The sequence below is a fragment of the Capra hircus genome, chromosome 11, assembly GCF_001704415.2.
Source record: "Capra hircus breed San Clemente chromosome 11, ASM170441v1, whole genome shotgun sequence".
NCBI classification, from domain to species: Eukaryota; Metazoa; Chordata; class Mammalia; order Artiodactyla; family Bovidae; genus Capra; species Capra hircus.
Window position 1 is genome coordinate 71950029 of NC_030818.1, and position 19930 is coordinate 71969958.

Sequence of the window (19930 nt, forward strand, 5' to 3'; positions counted from 1 at the left end):
TTCCTTTTGTAAAGACTAGGAGGAAGTTCTTATGGGAAGGGTGTGCTTCTGGGGCTTTGATGTGCGAGCTTTCTCCATGCCTTCACAGGTATGAAGACTATGTGGACCAGTGTTATAAACAGTTCCTCAAGAGCCAGGGCAAAGTGGACTCGGTGAGACTGGCAGAGGCAGCAGGAGGCAAGCACAGGGAGGCTCAGAGACTCTTTCCCTCTTCTTCCCTCGTGTAACTCTGTCTTTTTAACTGGCCCATAGCTAGTGGGTGTGGATGTGGTGGCTGCTTTGGACCTCTATGTGGAGCAGGGCCAGTGGGACAAGTGCATTGAAACAGCCACCAAGCAGGTACTGCTCCCTTCCTCCCACACCAGCCCCTCTGGGTATTTCCTCTGACTCCCCACCTGTCCCAGAGAGTGTCTCTCTCTCTTCCTCCAAAGCCCAAACCCCAAAGATCCCTAATCAGCATCAGAGAGCTCAGTTTTCACGCTCTGACATCAGGTCAGAGCAGGCATGCACATGCCCTTCGGCTCCTAAACAAATCCATGGCCTCAAGTCAGGACCCCACCCTCAGGGACTCAAGTTACGACCCCACCCGCACAGCCTGGTCTGACCCCAACCTCCCCCTGCTTTCCTGCACCTCTCAAACAGAACTACAAGATTCTGCACAAATACGTGGCATTGTATGCAACTCACCTGATCCGGGAGGGTGGCTATGCCCAGGCACTGGCCCTGTACGTGCAGCATGGAGCCCCTGCTAACCCACAGGTACCAGCCTGCTCCTCAGGGTGAATGTTTCCCCAAAGAAATTTTTACCTTCTCCTCGACAACTGCTTACCCAACTCAGGATCTGTCTTCTCAAAGAATTCCTTTGTTAGAGAGCATTGTGGCCGGAGACTCCGCCTAGGCTCTTCTGAACTGTACAACCTCTCTGGAGGATTTACCCTCTGAAGGCTAACACAGGGAACAGTCTTTCAGAGCTGAGCCCTGTACACACCTTGAGGGCCTGACTAACTTCCTCCAGAGTGTGAACACCCCTCTCCTGTCTGAGCATCACAGCTTTCCGGGTGTTATGCTGTTAACACCATGACTGTGCATTCACAGTCACACATCTGCCCACACCCACAGAGCACCAGTTAGGAAGAAATGGGTGTTTTCTTACCCTCCTTCTTTCTCTTCCCTGAAAAACAGCACTTTCTCCAGTAGCATCTCATAGCTCCTCCACATGCCATTTCCAGCCCAGTTTTCCTCTTTAGCCCCACTTCCCCTGACTTTCTCTTGCAGTTGTATTCCTCTTGCTCAGCTCCCCTTCCCCTTCCGCCTCCAGAACTTCAACATCTACAAAAGGATCTTCACTGACATGGTGAGCTCTCCTGGGACCAACAGTGCTGAGGCCTATCACAGCTGGGCTGACCTCCGGGACGTCCTCTTTAACCTGGTGAGGAAGCCAGGCAGGCAGCAGAGTGGGAGGGCTGCTCAGGCCACCTGGCCCTGCCCTTGTCTCTCCCTTCACACCCAGTCTCCTTCACCCTCGAGCTCTACCTTCCTCTGGGCAGCCGTCCATTGACCACTCTGGCACTCCTCTGACCCACCCTCAGGCTCTACCTTCCTCTGTCCAGACGGCTGGCTGTTGACCACTCTGGCCCTGACACTCCTCTGACCCCCGACCCAGGCTGTGTGCTCTTCCCACTCTAGTGTGAAAACCTGGTGAAGTCCAGTGAGGCCAACTCTCCAGCCCACGAGGAGTTCGAGACCATGCTGTTGATTGCTCATTACTATGCCACCCGCTCTGCAGCCCAGAGCGTCAAAGAGCTGGTGAGATGGAGCAGGGAGGGGCACTCAGCTTCACATGTGTGAAGCTGAATGAATGCAAGTTCAGGACAGTGTCAAGCTTGGCCCACTTCTAGTCTCTCTTCCATTCAAAGAAATCTTTAGCCCTTGCTGAGATGGTTTCCTGTCTGTATCCCTTTGACCTTCTTAGGGCTCTGTGCCCACACAGCTCCAGCCTCCTTATGCTCAAACATTCCAATTCCATGATTTCTGCATTGACCTCTTATAATAGATATGTACTTTTAGCTTATTTATGGTACTATATTGAGTTACTGTAGTTGGACGATGGAATTCTAGAGGTGGGAGGAAATAACCTAGGCCCAGTTCTCTTGTGCAGATGAAAAAAACTCAGACCATGACCCAGAGCAATTTAATATTGATCGTTGATCTTCTGATTCTATGGCTGTTTTAGTTATAAGATCATTGGTCTGGTAGCTCAGTCACTATAGTGCCAGAATCATAATGCTTTAACTTTAATTCACAGGAAACTGTAGCTGCCAGGCTTTCTGTTTCACTCTTGCGTCACACCCAACTACTACCTGCAGATAAGGCCTTCTATGAAGCAGGCATTGCTGCCAAGGTGAGCAATGGGGCCAACCAAGGGTGGGGCCCAGGAGAGAAGGAAGTAAAAGTTGGAAGATAGACTGTCCCAGCTGCTCAAGTTAGAGCAGAGCTGCGTGTGGGGCCGATGTCGTGGAGGATACCATTTTCCTCCATCTTCCTGGATTCTAGCCCCTGCATCCTGGAAAAACAACAGCCAAGGTCAGCTGCTCACTCCTACTGACATTTCTCTGTTGCAGGCAGTTGGCTGGGAGAACATGGCCTTCATCTTCCTCAACCGCTTTTTGGATCTGACTGATGTGAGTAGGGCAGTTGTGCCCAGAAGTTGCAAGGTTTGGCCTGTCACAAGCTGTGCCCATCTCATGGCTGCCCACTCTGCCACAGGCAATTGAAGAAGGGACCCTGGACGCCCTTGACCACTCTGACTTTCAGGACACAGACATTCCCTTTGAGGTGCCACTCCCAGCCAAGCAGCACGTCCCGGTAAGGGCACAGAAACAGGAGGCCTCACGAGCATGACTGCACTGGAAGGGAGGACACTCTTAAGGATGGTCCTCCCAACACTCTCATGGCATCAGACAGCAATGTCTTTGGAGGGGCCCCAGCCCTCACTATTCCTTCAGTGAGAGTAGAAGCAGAAGAGAAAGCTAAGGCTGAGATTGGCCGCCAACACAAGGAGTTTCATTCGTGGGTGAAAGATGGTACATGGGATGACAGCTTAGCAAACCCCTTCCTTACCACCCTCCACTTGCCCTGCACCATGTGAAGCTGCTCTGTCCTTCCCAGGAGGCTCAGCGAGAAGAGGTTCGAGACTGGGTTCTCACAGTCTCAATGGACCAGCGGCTGGAGCAGGTTCTACCTCGGGACGAGCGTGGGGCCTACGAGGCTTCCCTGGTGGCAGCCAGCACTGGGGTTCGGGCCCTGCCCTGCCTCATTACAGGTACAGAACCCTAGAGCACCATATTCTGTGCTGGGTGGAAAGGAGGGGAAACAGCAGGATCAAGAAACTGTTTTACTGTGATTCAGTAAAGGATGCAGAAGACAAGAACATCCAACTGTCTACCCCTCACTTGCTCTTTGTTATTGCCTCTCAATCCCCCTCACACTCCAATCATCTTTTTCTCTCCCTCCAACCCCCAGGATACCCCATTCTGAGGAACAAAATTGAATTTAAGCGGCCAGGGAAGGCAGCTAACAAGAAGAACTGGAACAAGTTCCTTATGGCTATCAAGGTTAGAGAGGAAGGCTTGAGGGATGAGGGCAGGGAGAACACTGAAGACCAACCAGCACCAACCACTGGGGTGGTGTGTGTGGGGGTGGGGGGTGGACTGTCAAGAAGGCAGGTGCAGGCCCCACAGCCTGCTGCTCACACTGAGATGGAGCTGGTTTTCCTTCTACCGGGAATGTTCTTCCCAGTACTGCTGAGTCCCTCTCCTCCTCTGTTTGCTCACAGACCTCCCACAGCCCCATGTGCCAAGATGTGCTGAAGTTCATCAGTCAGTGGTGCGGGGGGCTGCCCAGCACCAGCTTTTCTTTCCAGTAATTGGGAGAGTTAGTAGGTTCCATCCTTCATTAAAGTCTTGTAAGTAACCGAGACCACTGTATTCTTTGAACAAGGTCACCCTCAGCACTAGCCCAGCACCCCTTTCCCCCAAAAGCAAACACAGTCAAGCAGAAGAGACGTCCTTTTATTACAGCTGTTACTATATAAACATATCCTAGGGGTCAGTGGACGGAGCCTTTGGACCTGCACCTGCTTGACAGAAGGGAGAGCCTGGTCAGAGGGCCAGCAGCACAGCAAGGGACTCAACCCAGTTCGAGGCATGCTCCCTACCACTGCCCTTTCCCAGGCCACAGTCCTCTTGGCCCATTACCTGGCCCTAAACCCAACTTTTCTGTGAGGTTCGGATTTCTTGCGTTTGGTCCAGTAGCTGCACATTTTCCTGCCATTTACGTTTAGGAAATTCAAGCTCTGTCAGCTCCTCCAGCTACAGAAGAGGGTGGGGTCAGTGCTCCAGCCCTCAGTTGTATAATCCAGCGTGTCTTCAAGACAATGTGTATTGAATGAACCCTTCCTGTTCGTCTTCCTTACCTGTTCCTGTAGCCCATCCTTCCTACAGGGCCCTACCCCACGCAGGGTGAGCGCAGCCACACAGCAGTAACCAGAGAGAGCAGCCTCGGCTGCAGACATGAACACAGAAGGGATCCAGAGAGCCAAGGCTGTGTCCTAAAAGGTGAAGGAAGGGCGGGAGACAAGGAGAGGAAGCCAGGCAGGAGTGGCAAGTGCGGGCGATTAAAGGGCAGGACCCAGGCTCTGTGGACTGCAAAAAGGCTGGGGAGAGAACTGGACTCACATAGATTTTCGTGGGGTCAAAGGGGCAGTCAGCATGTCCAGACCCCTGGTCCAGCGGTACCAAAGGATCCAGCAGTCCTGGGTGGCAGTCAGCAATAAGACGGCGGCCGCCATTGGCCACAGTGAGGGACACAGCGAGGAGGAGGCCCAGGGAGCAGGCAGCAGACAAGAGAAGGTTCACCAGCGCTAGCGCCAGCAGGGCCCAGTGCTGGCAGGGGCAGGAGGTCAGGGTGAGCGGCCTGGGCGGTGGCTGCCTCGCCCACTGACCAGACACCTTGGTTACTCTTATTTGGGGCTCCCTCTCCCGCTAAAGACGAAGCTGAATCAGGACCCCCCCACCACCACAACCCTCCCCGCTTCCCTGCCACCAGGCCTCCTCCTTAAAGCTCCAGAAATCTCACCAGTCGTGGGCGAAAAAGATTCCTGGACGCCAAAAGGGCCACAAGTCCCAAGGAAACGCTCTGGAAGAAATGAAACCTGAAGCCCGAGCCGCTCGGCGGCCCCCACCGACCGCGCCCCGGCCCCGGCTCTCCGCGCCCCGGCCCCGGCTCGCCCCGCCCCGCCGCGCTCACCAGCAGCCCTGAGCCCACGGAGATGACATTGGCGGTGGTGTACTCCGGGGTGACGGCGCCGCGGGGGTTGGCCACGTGCCGCAGGACGGTGCCGTGCAGCACGGCCCCCAGCAGCAGGTTCACGTGGCCTACCAGGATCAGCGCCAGGCCCACCCGCATGAGCCGCCGGGGGCCCCGGGCCGCGTCTGCAACGAACGGGCGAGGGGCGGGCTGAGCCGGCTGAGGAGCCGGAGGCCCCGCACGGTCACCCCAGGTCGGCCACTGGCCCGGGGACGGGTCCAGGGTGGGCCCTCGGGGGAAAACAAGACCGGAGGGGCCGGAAATTACCGAAAGCGCAGAGGTGGCGGCGGCACTTCATCCGGTCCGTCGGCGCTCGCCGCAGGGCAGCTCTTACCTGCCGGCCCCGGCTCCGCCCCCGCGCCCTGGCGGGCTCCGCCCGCCCGGCACACCTGCGGTCCGGCCTCCGCGCCCCCTGGCGGACAGCGGGACACACCACACACACACTACGCGCGTAGCAAAAAGTAGACTTTTATTACAGCAGCAACTGAGGCGAATCGAATGGCCCCCTGGGGCCATCCCTGCAGCACCACCCTTCTCTCCCGCCCTGTCCGCCCCTGCGGGATGGTAGAACTCAGCTCCCCGCGCCCGTGCGCCTCCTTCCACACAGGCTGGGCGGGAGCGGCATTTCGGCTACTAGCCCCCGACTAGAAGGCGGCTGCTGAGAAGGCCAAGGCCCAGGCCCACGTCTGTGCAAAACAAGTAAACAAAGTGCAGAGGGATGGAAGAGAAGGGGAGGGCTGGGGAGGGTGATGCTCAGAACCAGGGAGCCCAGAGCCCTCCTGAATAACAGAGGAGAGCGGGGCTTCACGGGGTAATACTGACTGGGGGGCGGGGCGGGAGCCGCAGCCTCTCCGGAGGCCACAGCGCGGAGGAGGGGCCGGGCCGAGTGGCTCTAAGAGGAGACGGTGACAGCGGCTGAGTTGAGGGTGCTGTTCCTGGCGAAATTGAACTTGTTCAGGGTCTCCTCCAGCAAAGAAGTCAGTCGGCTCTGGTCAGCCTGGAGGGGAAGGACTCTGTGAGATTCGGCCGAGAGGAGAGAGCGGAGGGGCCGCCCTACCCCGAGCGGCGGAAGGCAGACTACCTCACCTCACTAATGAAGCCCAGCTGCACCAGCTCAGCCGCCAGCTCCGGGATGTTCTCATCTGAGAGAAACAGGAGAGGGTGAGCACAGTGCACGACTGAGGGTCACGGGAGCCCTTCCAACAGCCCCGGCCAGGTGACCCTGGCTGGGACACAAGCAAAACTGTCAAATCAGATCCACCCTCCAGTTTTAGGGGCGAAGATACTCATTCTAAGTGAATCTGCGTGTTGCTGCCATGTCACCTTCCCCACCCCTCAAAGTGTCCCTCACAGGTGAGGCTCACAGACTCTCCATCCTCTGAGGGACAGGAGAGACTCACTTGGCATCAGGTCACAGCTCAGGTGCCGGTTCAGTTTGTCCTCCAGCTTCAGCAGAAGCGTCAGCTGGAGAATAGGACAGTCAGAAAATGAGGCTCCCCTTCCCCACCCTCTGGCCACCCAGCGCTACTCAGCCTGGGCCCTGAGCCTTACGTGGTGCTTGACTCCCTCCTCCACCGACTCGATGTTGCACTGCATCAGCACCACCTAGGGAGAGGAGGCAGAGAGGGTCACAGGAGTAGAGGCCAGTGAGCAAAGAGCCCTTAGGGAGAGGAGGCAGAGAGGGCCACAGGAGTAGAGGCCAGTGAGCAAAGAGCCCTTAGGGAGAGGAGGCAGAGAGGCCACAGGCGTAGAGGCCAGTGAGCAAAGAGCCCTTAGGGAGAGGAGGCAGAGAGGGTCACAGGAGTAGAGGCCAGTGAGCAAAGAGCCCTTAGGGAGAGGAGGCAGAGAGGCCACAGGCATAGAGGCCAGTGAGCAAAGAGCCCTTAGGGAGAGGAGGCAGAGAGGGTCACAGGAGTAGAGGCCAGTGAGCGAAGAGCCCGTAAGAGGTGCGGTTCCCAGCCCACAGGACATGGCTGCCAGTGAGCAGACACACATTCCTGTCTTTACAGCACAAAGCCTTATTTGAGATGTCCCTCTCTGCTACAACCACACAGCCATACCTTGCGGGTCTCCACCTCAGCCGGCTCCGGTGTTGGAGTCTTGACAGAGGGGGGCACCACAGGTGATGTCACCTCCTCCTGCTGCGGCTGCTGGGGCCGAGGCAGCCCAAAGGCTGTCAGGGGGTAGATCCCATTCCTAAATGGAGATCAGACAGGTCAGATGGGCTCTGGATGCCTTAGAACACCCACCCCTACCTCCTAAAGGAAGTTTTTTTTCTTATTCTTCTCTCACCTGACATCTTCAAGGAATTTATCCAGTTCTAGAGCTGGAGACTGAGAGTACCTGGAGAGAAAAAAAAAAAGAAGATGGAAGGAAAGAAGCGTAACAGCAGGTTTAACCATTCCCAGACAAAGGACAGTTGACAGAAACCTCCAGGTGGGAGTAACCAATCTGTCCCTTTCAGAACCTCTCAGTTAGTTACTCACAGAGTCTGAACTGGTTCTCTTCCTGGTCCTGCAGGGATTTCAGCCAGTACAGCACTGGTATCCATGTTTTTGGTGATCTCCTCCAGAGCATTCTCTGGGATCATGTCTGGAGGGCAAGACGGAATGGGAAGTTATACGGATAGTTCAGATTAATATTATAGAGGGCACAGGGATCCTGGGGGAGGGTGGGAAAGAATCCTTTTGGAAGTAGAAGAGGAAAGGGAACACTCCAGTGAGAGTTACAAGGCTCCAGACTGGAAAAAAATTCCTGGGTCAAGAGGACTCACGCTGGTGTCCCACAATGCAGTGGGCAGCAAGGAGTTTGAGCGAGGGCACTTCGAACAGTGCTGGGTGAAACAGAAGTTCTCTGGCGGTTGGTCTGCGAGCAGGCTCAGACTGCAGGCACTTTTGAATGAACTCCTAGAAAAGGGAACAAGGGAGTGGAGCAGGCATCTGGTAAGCAGCCCACTGTTTTTGTCTTTCTCTCTCTCACTATATCTAGCACAAGACTTTGTTATTACTAGGTGCTCATCAATGGCTAAGGCAACAAATTGCTAAATGTATTTGAAAAGACTGAAAACTATAATTATATATGAAATATCATTGTCTTTCATTGTTTTAATTATTTTTTTGCTTCCTAGCCACAAGCTTTCTCTTTCCTTTGCTGTTCAAACTTATGATATCTTTTTCCTTATTTTCTATCTCTCTGCTTTATTAGCCCACTGCCTGCCTACCTTCTTCTCCAACTCTCACCAAATTTACCTCTTCCCAAACTCATCCACTGTGGACAGTAATATTCACCATCTTTTTATTTCCCAAGCCTACTGTCACAATTTTCTTTGTCCACTACATCATTTATTCACTGGATTTCCCTCTGTTTCTCTAACCCCTACTTATTTACCTCTCCTAGGTCCCATGACAATTAACCTGCTTTCCTCCTTTCCCTGTGGAAGGCCAAAAAGCCATATACCTAATCTTTTACTTGAACATCACACCCTGAAACTGAACTAGAAACTTTTTCCACACTAGCCTCAAGATTCCCACTAGTCTTCCTTCTTTTCTCTTCGGTCCCTTTTAAATGCATGTAATGACTTACAAACTAACCTCCTCTTTGGACCTTTCTTTCCAGACTCTACTCACCATATCTTATTACCTGATTCAAAACCCTTATATCCTTTCAGTCTTACCTCATTTATTCAGGGCACTTTCCCTAACTATATAAATATACAACCGAAACGACTGGTTTGAGAAATTCACACTGATTCAGTTCAGTCGCTCAGTCGTGTCCGACTCTTTGCGACCGCATGAATTGTAGCACACCAGGCCTCCCTGTCCATCACCAACTCCCGAAGTCCACCCAAACTCATGTCCATCGAGTTGGTGATGCCATCCAGCCATCTCATCCTCTGTTGTTCCCTTCTCCTCCTAACCCAATCCCTCCCAGCATCAGAGTCTTTTCCAATGAGTCAACTCTTCGCATGAGGTGGCCAGAGTATTGGAGTTTCAGCTTTAGCATCGGTCCTTCCAATGAACACCCAGGACTGATTTCCTTTAGAATGGACTGGTTGGCTCTCCTTGCAGTCCAAGGGACTCTCAAGAGTCTTCTCCAACACCACAGTTCAAAAGCATCAATTCTTCAGCACTCAGCTTTCTTTCAGTCCAACTCTCACATCCATATATGACTACTGGAAAAACCATAGCCTTGACTAGACGGAACTTTGTTGGCAAAGTAATGTCTCTGCTTTTGAATATGCTATCTAGGTTGATCATAACTTTCCTTCCAAGGAGTAAGCATCTTTTAATTTCATGGCTGCAATCACCATCTGCAGTGATTTTGGAGCCCCCAAAGATAAAGTCTGACACTGTTTCCACTGTTTCCCCATCTATTTCCCATGAAGTGATGGGACCAGATGCCATGACCTTAGTTTTCTGAATGTTGAGCTTTAAGCCAACTTTTTCACTCTCCTCTTTCACTTTCATCAAGAGGCTTTTTAGCTTCTCTTCACTTTCTGCCAGAAGGGTGGTGTCATCTGCATATCTGAGGTTATTGATATTTCTCCCGGCAATCTAGATTCCAGCTTGTGCTTCCTCCAGCCCAGCGTTTCTCATGATGTACTCTGCATATAAGTTAAATAAGCAGGGTGACAATATACAGCCTTGATGTACTCCTTTTCCTATTTGGAACCAGTCTGTTGTTCCATGTCCAGTTCTAACTGTTGCTTCCTGACCTGCATACAAGTTTCTCAAGAGGCAGGTCAGGTGGTCTGGTATTCCCATCTCTTTCAGAATTTTCCACAGTTTATTGTGATCCACACAGTCAAAGTCTTGATTAATTTGTTTAAAAATATCAAGATGGTTGTTTAAGAGTATGTATCAATTACCTGAGGTAACCATCAAATCAGTTTACCTTCATGTAGAGACACCTAAGTTAACATGCAACCTTAAGACTCAACCTTATTACCCATCTTAAACCCCTGACCTGAGAGAGAGAGAATGTGTGTGTGTATCAAAAACACCTAGGGAAATGCTCACTACTTTGCCTTTCTGCTTTATATTCTCTTGCTCTTAGAAGAGAGCATATTCCCAGTGGGTGAAGTGAAAGTTGCTCAGTTGTATCTGACTCTTTGCGACCCCATGGACTATACAGTCCATGGAATTCTCCAGGCCAGAATACTGGAGTGGGTAGCCTTTCACTTCTCCAGGGGATCTTCCCAACCAAGGGATTGAACCCAGGTCTTCGGCGTACAGGCAGATTCTTTATCCACTGAGCCACAAGGGACGCCTGCCCAGGGGCTAGAAGGAAGAAGAACCTACAAACATTTCAAAGTCTACTAAGGAGAAGTGATCCTAAGGATCCTCACCCTTTGTAATGGGTCTTCTAGAAGCTGAATGGCACTGCTGATGGCTTCCTGTGGCACATATGAGGACTCTCCATTGCCCTGAATCTCCAACACTGCCATCTGCAGAGAAGGGGAATAAAAAGGAAAAACAGAGACCTAAGAAACCTCCGTGTTTCCACGATCACTCCCCCAGACAAGTTACCTCACTTGCCAACCCTCCATTTCCCCTTCTATCTTCTAATTTGACCCCTCTCCACTACCCACCCTTCTGGTCTCCTCACCTCCAGTGCACACATGCCAAAGGAGTAGATGTCCACTGCTGTTGTCACATTAGTGACTTCTAGGGAAAACAGAGCAGCTTTGATGAATCAGAGATTTGGGGCAGGGCATGGCAGAGATGTCTTAAAACTTTGTGCATGCCAGTAGAGAAGGACAGCAGTTTCAGTTATGTTATCGCTAACCCTTAGGTTATAAATTGGAGAATCTGGGGGATGGGCACAGGGCAGAGAAACTGGGATGCCTCACCTCCATATTCTGGTGCAAAGAAGTGGAGGTTCTTCTGCTCCTCCCGACAAGTCTTCACATGATTGTTGATAGTGTCAGGAGCCACTGGGAGTAGGGGAGATACCCACAATCTGACCACCGTCAACAAAGCACAGCTTTGCTCCAGAGAGAGGCCCCCAAAAGATAAATTCTCTCCTGAAGTCTCTAACCCTCAACAGGCATAAACTGAGCCCTTTCCCATCAGGAAGTCCAAACTAAACATGAACACCACCTGCCTCCCCTTTCTCAATCTACCACTTCTTATCTAAGGTCCCTAACTCAGTAGCAACAAAGGCTCTGCACTAAACTAACAGGTACCTAGGGTCTTTGGGCTGGCAAGGTACAACACAGCCTAAGGAAAAGCTTTCACTTGTGACCTGCTCACCTGCCCCAAAGCCCAGGTACATCTAACCCCTGATCTCATGAAAATGTTTGGTCTAGTTCTTTCATCCACCCTGCATACAGCATAAAAACACTGGCAACCCTTCCTAATCTGGAACAATTAAGAGACCTCAGAAACTTGGATGAAGATGGGTAAGAAGCATTAACATACAACCATAAAAAAGATAGCCTCCTTCTTATCCACCTTAACTTCTTATCCACCTGACTGAAACTTAAAATGAGCTCAAAATTTAACCAATACCCTTAAATCAGTTTCACTTGGAATCCATCAAAAACTTTAGACCCCTGCTCTACCCTCTCACTCCTCAACACTGCCTGCCACAGGGCTGAACGAGGAACCAGGGCCGGGCCCAGTTTGGACTCACTCGGATCATAAACAATGACTACAAGTCACAGAGGGTCTGGGAGCACAGTATGACTTAAGGAACCAGCCTGATGATGAGGGAGGAGTAAGAATCCAGGACATAAGTGGCCAGCCAGGCAGAATCCACAGGAAACAAGCAGGTTATGGAAGGGCAAGCAGGCGAAGGGTTGGTAGGGCAGCAGCCAAGCAGGCATAATTAGGCAGGGGGACAGGGTTTGCTCCCACGACTGCATGCACTGGGCAGCCGCAAAGGGGAGCAGAGGAAGCACAAACAGCGCCCCACGAAGGGCAGAGGGGGCTCTCACCATTAGCAAAAATCCTATGAAAGACTGTTGGGAACAGAGCAGCCCGTAAGCGGGAGGGAGGAAAACAGAGAAAAGTTGTGAGCGATGGAGCAGCCAAGCCCCAGACAAATGGACACACAACAACACACAGACACGGCACACAGAAATGTTAAACACTGCACACGTGTACACAGCAAATGAAAGCACTCACAGCAGGCACAGCCTGGAACCTCCGATGGTAGGTCTAGCCCCAGGGGCTCAAGTCAGACCTTACACCAAACTCTTGCCCTTTCCCAACGTTCTATCGAGATCTCTGTATTAACCCCAAATTCCCTCCAGAAAGATTCAAGATTAGGCCCTACCCCTTTTTCCACTACTTGACTGGCCTCTCTATAAACTGCCCCTAGTAAGGTCCTTTCTCTTATCACCAGCCCACACCTCAGAATTTTGCTCTTTTCCCCCATTCCTTTCAGCTTACCCCCACGGTTCCCAAATTCCCGAGGCTCCCCTGCCCAGAACCTCTCCCTCCCCTCACCAGAGCCAATCTTGATGAGTCCGTTGTGCTGGATGAAGATGGTGTCACAGGTCAGGTTCCCATGGATGATGGGGGGGTCACACGAGTGCAGGTAGCTGTGGGGGCACTGGGCTGTTAGAGGGGCCAGTGGGAAATTAGGGCAGGGGGAACCCAAGGGTTAAGAAGAGCAAGGGACTGGTCTCCTGCTGGTCATCACAAAGGTAATACCCACACTCTGAATCTCCATTATGTCTGATGAGTTAAAAAGCTGGATAAGAACTAGGAGAAAGAGGTGGGAGACAGTATCATGGTCAAGCCATTGGGATAAACCCTTTAAAAGACCCATAGGGGCCAAATCTTGAGAATATGGTTCAAAGAAAGTGGGGAAGAAAAGAAGTGGGGCAGAAAAGAACAGCAGAGTAGTGCCCTGAAATTTGTCTGGAGGAACTAATCAGGAATAAATATGGGAAAGACACTACCAGATCTTGCTTACCTTAGGGCGGAGAGGATTTGTGTGCACCAACGTTTCCAAGCCTGGAACAGAGTTTGATCCAAGGGTCAGAAGTTATCCACTCTCTTCACCCTCCACAGTTCCCTCCATCCCTTTCCTGATCAGCTTTGTAATCTTTTTTAAACTTCCAAACCAGCCTAAAGCTTTGTCTGCTCTCTCTCTGTACCTTTTCATTCATAGTCTTGTGGTTTTTTTTGGTCTTCTTCAGAAATTGCTTAAGACTCCCAGATGACATGTATTCTGTGATAAAAATGACCTGGAGAGGCAGAACACACAAATAAAGCTTTACAATAGAAATGATCCCCTATCTGGGTAACTTTTATATGACATACACATAAAATTGGGAAGCCTGGTGTTTTTCTTTTTTCCATCTCCCATCCCGTCCCACCCCTCTAGGTGGTCACAGAGCGCCAGCTTGGGCTCCCTGTGTCACACAGCAAATTCCCACTGGCTATCTGTTTTATATATGGTAATGTGTATGTTTCCATGCTGCTCTCTCAATTCCTCTCTCCTTCCCTTACTGTGTCCACAAGTCTGTTCTGTGTGTCTGCGTGGAAGCCTTGTATTTTTAATAAAGTTTCTCTCTTTTGTTCTTAGTATTACTTCCTTAGATTTAATAGGGCAATGAAAATTACTGAGCAATATGAGCTATGGCAAGGAAGAAACAAAAATTCACTCACTTTTGCCCCGACTATAACCAGACAAAAGGCACAGGTAATAGTCTTAGGCATACCCTTGGACTGCAAGGAGATGAAACCAGTCAATCCTAAAGGAAATCAACCCTGAATATTCACTGGAAGGGCTGGTGCTGAAGCTCCAATACTTTGGCCACCTGATGCAAAGAGCTGACTTACTGGAAAAGACCCTGATGCTGGGAAAGACTGACGCCAAGAGAAGGAGGTGACAGAGGATGAGATGGTTGGATGGCATTACTGACTCAATGGACATGAGTCTGAGAAAACTTGGAGATGGTGAAGGACAGGGAAGCCTGGCGTGCTGCAGTTCATGAGGTCGCAAAGAGTCGGACACGACTTGGTGACCAAACAACAACATCTCAACACCAGCTGATTCCAGGTCTGTTTCAATACTACCTTTTTCTGAATGTAAAAAGAACAATAAATGTAGCTAGTCTGTTTCCTGTAAGCTCAGGAAAAAGTTCTTACCCTGGCCTTGTTCTCTTTAATGTCAGCCCAATACTTATGAAACTTGACAATGTTGAGATGTTCCAACTGAATCAGATTATCAAACACAGCACGGACCTTTTCCTGGAAGCAGGAGAGACGTTGGGATTACAATGTTCAGAAAGCATTATCATCCTAAAAAGCCATTTCCTATCCCCACTAGAAATGATCTAACCCCAACATACTCTTCTCCTAGTAGTTTCCCAACATCAATTCCTCTTTAACATCAGCATTCTAACAACCCACAGGCTGCATCCTTTCACCATTGCTTACCTCCTGCAGCTTGTAGTTCTTGCGCTCTGAGAACTGTACCTCATTCCACACAACCTCTACACCCTCCTCTGTATCCATGGCCAGGTATGCGCTGTCAATACCTGGTACATTCCGCTGATTCACCTGAGAAGAAATTCAAATGAAAGGGAATTAAAGTTACCAAATGAACTGTCTGTTGTAATACTCCATACGATCATCTTCTCCCTGCCTCTGACCTGTTCAAGTTTGGTCCGCCCCTTTGAGACTCTGTCCCTTCACTTCTCACCTCTTAGAATTCAGTGTGAAGTAACACTCCCACTGTGCTGTGCTGTGCTTAGTTGCTCAGTCGTGTCCAATTCTTTGCAACCCCATGGACTGTAGCCCTCCAGGCTCCTCTGTCCATGGGGATTCCCCAGGCAAGAATACTGGAGTGGGTTGCCATGCCCTGCTCCAGGGGATCTTCCCAACCCAGGAAGCAAACCCAGGTCTCCCACATTGCAGGCGAATTCTTTACCATCTGAGCCAGCAGGGAAGTCTAAGAATACTGGAATGGGTAGCCTATCCCTTCTCCAGGGGATCTTCCTGACCCAGGAATCAAACTGGGGTCTCCTGCCTTGTAGGTGGATTCTTTACCAGATGAGCTACCAGGGAAACAATACTCCCACTAAACACTCCCACTGCCTTACCTCTTCTCGCCTCTTCTGCCAGCGCCCACAGGGTGACTCTTCCAAGATTTCAGACTCATCTTCGCTTTCTTCTTCTTCCTCTGGGGAAGCAGCCGAGGTTGTGGAGGTCACAGGAGGTGACACTGACGTCAAACCAGGAGTTGAGGATGAGGATTCTACCTTTGGGTCCGAACCACTGCTGAGTACTGTCTGGGGCTCGCCTTCCGACATGCTGGAACAAACACTCAGGCCTGCATTGGTTGGAGCAAGGGTGAAGGGAGAAGGTGGAGAGGGTTAGAATAGATTCTATAAAGATTCCATCCTAATAACCTAATCTGGGGTTTAAAAGTAAATAAAACATACAGCTCCCTTGTTTCCTTTAAGTCCAAAATCAGAATTAGTCCTGTATGAACCCTAAACATTAACTGCTCTCCTAGTCTGGAGAAGGGGAGCTATCTCAGCTGAAGATGACTCACCCAGGTCAGTGACCAACTGAAGTACACATCAAGCTTAAAGAATATGCTGCTATGCATAAACATGTTAATAAATATATTTTATCATGTAAAAAGATGATTCACCCAAGACTAGCAAACAAAAGATTTATGGTTGTGCAACTCATGTTTAGTAAGGTCCAAATGGAACAGCAAAATCAGGGGCCTCATTCTTTCTCAGCAAATACCTACCCAATAGCCTTCCCTTTGAATTCTCATCTACCTCATCTGCACTATGCTCAAGAACCAAGCTACACGGGCACTATGCAGGGCAGATGACTCCAGATCCCCAAATATTCCAATGAACCAGCTCGAGAGTTAGAGCTGTAGTATTCTCAACCAATTTGTCCAACTGAAACCCTAAGCTGATTTATTCCACTTGGACTAACCCTGGCATCCACTCTCCATCCCTCCTATGCACAGAATAAGTCTGCCAGTCCATGAAGAGGCTACCCTTGGGCCAGGTAACCGGTAGTGGTTAGTGACTTCATTCCTGATGACCTCACCTGCCCTGTGATGTGAGTGTGGCAAATGGGTGGGTACTGGTTAGCAACATTTTTTTTCTATTCACTCATTCAACAAGTGTTTATTAAGCACCTACTGTGGGCCAAGCACTGAGCTAGGTGCTCGAGATACCACAGTGAACAATATAAATAAGATGCCAACACTCATAAAGCCTAAATTTAAGGCACAGCTAAGATTTTAATCTTCCAGTTTTCATTTCATTCACATGGCTCAAAGGCTCCATCCTCTGAGGCACTGGATCCGACACAGGTATCCCTTTTAAGCACAAATAAATCAAGACAAAGCCATTACAGGAAAAGTACTATATTACACTAAATAGTGTATAGTATTATACATGGACATGGCTTCTTGGAAAAAAAGAATTCTCAAAAGCGAAATGTCACAAATTTCGGAGTTATAGGAAAACCGCTGAATGTTATTCCACATCTCTAAGAATGAAGGCCGTGAAGAAGTTGGAACCTGTGTGTGCTGGGCTAAAGGGGATGCTCCCCAGGATGAAAATATCCTGTAGATTTGCTCCTCTAAGTCAGTTCAAAATACAGAAGCTTCTGATCAGGATCTTTTGAAAAGCTCTCATTTCTTTTTAGAACTCAGATGCCCTCCTCTGCCCATCTCTGCCACCAACCTGCACTATGTTTAACTCAAGTCAGGAGATTTCCTTGGTCTTTAAAAAAATTTTTTTTTCATTTTGGAGGAGATTTTTATTAGATGACATTCCAGTAAATATCAAAGAGCAACAAAGCACTACAGAGAAAATCTGGCAAGATGCTTTTTTTCACCTGTTTTTTCCTCAATCCTTGCCTATCATGGATTTCAATCAACAAGTTTTGGTAATCTATCAGTAAATTTAAGTTACAGATCATTTTTCTTCTCCCCATGAAAAGTAGCTAAAAGCTCACAGGGATTACTTTCTAGAGTAACTATTTTTAGAATGTATCCTGAATCTGAACAGCTACGGAAAGAACCAGCTACATAATAAGAAATATCAGTGGAATTGTAATACAGGAAGCCTGTGGCCAGTAGGCTCTAAAGAAACTTCTGGACGCAGGGCACAGACAGTTAATCCACAGTATGGCACGAGATGCCGGACCTTCATCAGTCATAGACGCTCTTCGAATGTGCTCGTCTTCTCCCTCCCCAATCTCTCCCCAGTAGGCAAGATGATGGCAATGCCCAAGAATCCCCAGGACCCCTCCTGCTGATGAAGAAACCTTTGCAACACTGGGAGTTTTTGTCTCAGGGTCAGTCGTTCAGAAATTTAAATAAGACCACAGACGGAAAAAGGGAATCTCCTCGCCGCCTCCAGCCACCCCAAGATGCACAGTGTTCACTTCTGAGCCGTGCAGGTAAAACATTGCAAAGTTTTTTCCTGCGAAGTTTTTCATTTTTTGGACTGCAGCTTCTTAGCATCTCAACTCCTCAGCAACAGCTCGCAGGCCACAGGCCTCTCGCCCGCTCTCATCCTGAGGGGACCGAAGAGGACCTGAGACCTGCAGGACTGACCAGTCAGACAGATATAAACTCGAGGAGGAATTTAACACTCCAACAGGTCGCCTAGCCCGCTGACTGCGAGGGAGCGTCGGGCCCCCAAACAGGCCCTGTAGCCAGCAGCGGCCACCTCACCAGAGGCCGGCCCCGCGGCGCCGTCAGGGGCGCAGGCCACGCCCCCGCGCAGTCGGCGCGCCGGCCCCGCGAGCAGGCGCGGCCCCGACGCTGCGCTTCCGCAGGCCTCCGGGCCTGCGGCCGCCGCCCCCGCCCCCGCCCCCGCCGCCGGCCCCGCCTCTCGTCAGGCCGAGTTCTACACGAACGCCGGGGCCTCGCGCCCCGCGCCCGCAGAATTCCGGGGCCCCCTGCCGCCACTCGGGGGCAGTCGGGGAGGGCCGGGCAGGAAATGTGGGGCCGAGGCGGCCCCCTGGCTCCGGCGGGCCGGGCCTTGGCCACCGAGTGAGCAGGGCCGCCTCCAGACACTCGCCTGCTGGGGTCCCAGATCCTGGCCCCAGAGGCCGATCCTTCGGTCCTCTCGCTGAAACCTTCCCTCCCCTAGGCGCTCACCTTCTGACTCCGCTCCCCGCAGCCTGCGCTTCAGTTCCAGCTCGGGTTCCGGGGCCCCGGATCAGAAAGACTCGCTCACAGCTGCGCTCCGCGGCGCAACCGAACTGCGGGCCCCGCCCTCGTGGCGTCCTGACCAACAGTGGGCGGTGCCGCACTGCCGTTGGGTTTCCATTGGACAGGGCGGCCAGGGTGGGCGGTGCCCCGGGTGTACTGTGGCTCGTAGAGGTAGCCTTCAACCCGGTCTCCTCCCGCTGCGCCTGTCCGGCTGAGACCTCTCGGCGGGTTCGGTGTTTTCGGTCTCAATGAGGCTCGTCTCTCTGTCTACCCCTCGGTCCGGTCCTGGTGCCCCGGACGATTCTGCTGGGCGAAAGGAAGGCCTTGCCCCTTTTCTTGAAGGCGCCATGACAGTTTAGTACGACTGAAAGACAAAAGGAGCGAAAGACGTAGCCACAATCCGAGAGGAGAGCCCACCCGCTTTCAGTATTTGGGGGTGAGACTGTGCAGGACACCTATTCAGAAAACTTTCTTTGAATTATTGTGTACATTAAAACTGAAAATTAATAGTTAACGCTTCGTAAGTGGATAGTAATGACGTTGGCCAAAACTTCGCAAGAGGTTTTCACAGATGTTCTCTCTTTTGATCCTCATAAGAAATTGAAATTTTCTTTGAGCAGTAGTTGTCAAATGGAAAAATACTGAATCAGAGGCATTAAGCTATTCACCGAAAGTTGGTAAGAACTAAATTAGGATCCGAAACAGTAAGGCTTATCACAGATTTCCTTGAAAAGATGTTTGGAAAAAATTTAGATTGAAGAGAGTCCAAAGGAAAGAAGTGGACTCGGCTCTTAAGACACGTATTGTGGAGAGAGAAGCGTGAATCAATCAGTACTTGGGAATGTCATAATCACCAAATTTCACTAAAGGACATCTGTTGTCCTGTTTAACTGATAAGACTGGCAAAAGTCTTCTCATTTTCCATCTCTTCACCTCAAAATTTTTAAAATCACTCTTTGTTCCTTGATGCTTTCATCTTTGAAAGAGAGGGCTCCAACACGCTTAGAAATCTGGACCTTGTTTCGGATATTTAGCATATAATTTCAGGGAGCTGAGGTTAAGAATCTTTGTTGTCATCTCAAAGAAAGAATGTTCCTCCTCCTATCCAGATTAATCTCTTAACTTTGTATATTCCAAAGCACTGAATACCTGCCCCACAGTAAACAGTAAATATCAGTTGATACTACTATTGCAGTTTCCCATTATCTCCTGTCTGGGTCTTAGTATCATTGACCTTTACCTTTGAACTAGCTCCTTTCAAATCTGCATAAAGGACCTAGGCATCCTCAAGCTCTTATTTGTTTTTAACCTTTCATTCATGGTTTTTTTGTTGTTTTTTGCCCAGCTGCATTCCCCACTGCCCTTACAGTGGAAGTTGAAGTCTTAACCACTGGATTTC

General features: G+C 50.4%; 3 protein-coding genes across 7 annotated transcripts in view; 1 reads left to right on the forward strand and 2 right to left on the reverse strand.

Annotated features, from left to right (window-relative positions):
* IFT172 (intraflagellar transport 172) overlaps positions 1-3978 on the forward strand; it is a 34346-nt gene extending 30368 nt beyond the window's left edge. The window contains exons 38-48 of one of the 2 annotated variants that reach the window (XM_005686884.2): positions 89-152; positions 253-339; positions 643-759; positions 1319-1429; positions 1687-1806; positions 2306-2401; positions 2622-2681; positions 2767-2865; positions 3169-3322; positions 3523-3614; positions 3836-3978. In XM_005686884.2, the coding sequence (XP_005686941.1) occupies positions 89-152; positions 253-339; positions 643-759; positions 1319-1429; positions 1687-1806; positions 2306-2401; positions 2622-2681; positions 2767-2865; positions 3169-3322; positions 3523-3614; positions 3836-3925 (1090 nt within the window). In that variant the 3' untranslated portion in view covers positions 3926-3978. Of the gene's footprint in view, positions 1-88; positions 153-252; positions 340-642; positions 760-1318; positions 1430-1589; positions 1807-2305; positions 2402-2621; positions 2682-2766; positions 2866-3168; positions 3323-3522; positions 3615-3835 lie in introns of those variants that run through there. The other variant, XM_013967798.2, reaches the window with a different exon arrangement.
* Positions 4055-5773, reverse strand: KRTCAP3 (keratinocyte associated protein 3). 3 transcript variants are annotated; one of them, XM_018055499.1, is made up of 7 exons: positions 5635-5773; positions 5308-5492; positions 5137-5196; positions 4737-4943; positions 4475-4609; positions 4257-4370; positions 4055-4135 (listed from the first exon to the last, which is right to left on the reverse strand). In XM_018055499.1, exons 1-6 carry the CDS (start codon positions 5663-5665, stop codon positions 4263-4265), a joined length of 726 nt encoding a protein of 241 aa, XP_017910988.1. In that variant the 5' UTR covers positions 5666-5773; the 3' UTR covers positions 4055-4135; positions 4257-4262. The 3 variants fall into 3 exon arrangements, with proteins under 3 accessions (XP_017910988.1, XP_017910989.1, XP_017910987.1); XM_018055500.1 differs by having other exon boundaries at positions 4055-4138; XM_018055498.1 differs by having other exon boundaries at positions 4055-4609.
* Positions 5820-18652, reverse strand: NRBP1 (nuclear receptor binding protein 1). Of its 2 annotated transcripts, XM_005686885.3 has the most exons (18): positions 18478-18652; positions 15431-15660; positions 14766-14888; positions 14475-14576; positions 13478-13567; positions 13294-13334; positions 12822-12916; positions 11219-11302; positions 10975-11033; positions 10715-10813; positions 8141-8273; positions 7854-7959; positions 7660-7710; positions 7428-7563; positions 6919-6972; positions 6768-6831; positions 6454-6509; positions 5820-6364 (listed from the first exon to the last, which is right to left on the reverse strand). In XM_005686885.3, the coding sequence occupies exons 2-18, from the start codon at positions 15638-15640 to the stop codon at positions 6260-6262; spliced, it is 1608 nt and encodes a 535-aa protein (XP_005686942.1). In that variant the 5' UTR covers positions 15641-15660; positions 18478-18652; the 3' UTR covers positions 5820-6259. The 2 variants fall into 2 exon arrangements, with proteins under 2 accessions (XP_005686942.1, XP_017910986.1); XM_018055497.1 differs by lacking the exon at positions 6768-6831 and having other exon boundaries at positions 18478-18611.

What these genes read in the sequence shown, in the direction of transcription:
- KRTCAP3 (XM_018055498.1), bottom strand. Translation starts at nt 5,665, where the DNA reads ATGAAGTGCCGCCGCCACCTCTGCGCTTTCG. An exon ending in CCGCCACCTCTGCGCTTTCG is followed by an intron (nt 5,493 to 5,634) that starts GTAATTTCCGGC and finishes CGTTCGTTGCAG; the next exon opens with ACGCGGCCCGGGGCCCCCGG. An exon ending in ATCTTTTTCGCCCACGACTG is followed by an intron (nt 4,944 to 5,136) that starts GTGAGATTTCTG and finishes TGCCCCTGCCAG; the next exon opens with CACTGGGCCCTGCTGGCGCT.
- NRBP1 (XM_005686885.3), bottom strand. Translation starts at nt 15,640, where the DNA reads ATGTCGGAAGGCGAGCCCCAGACAGTACTCAGCAGTGGTTCGGACCCA. An exon ending in CAAATCCTCTCCGCCCTAAG is followed by an intron (nt 12,917 to 13,293) that starts GTAAGCAAGATC and finishes GTGCCCCCACAG; the next exon opens with CTACCTGCACTCGTGTGACC. An exon ending in AGAGAACCAGTTCAGACTCT is followed by an intron (nt 7,711 to 7,853) that starts GTGAGTAACTAA and finishes TTTTCTCTCCAG; the next exon opens with GTACTCTCAGTCTCCAGCTC.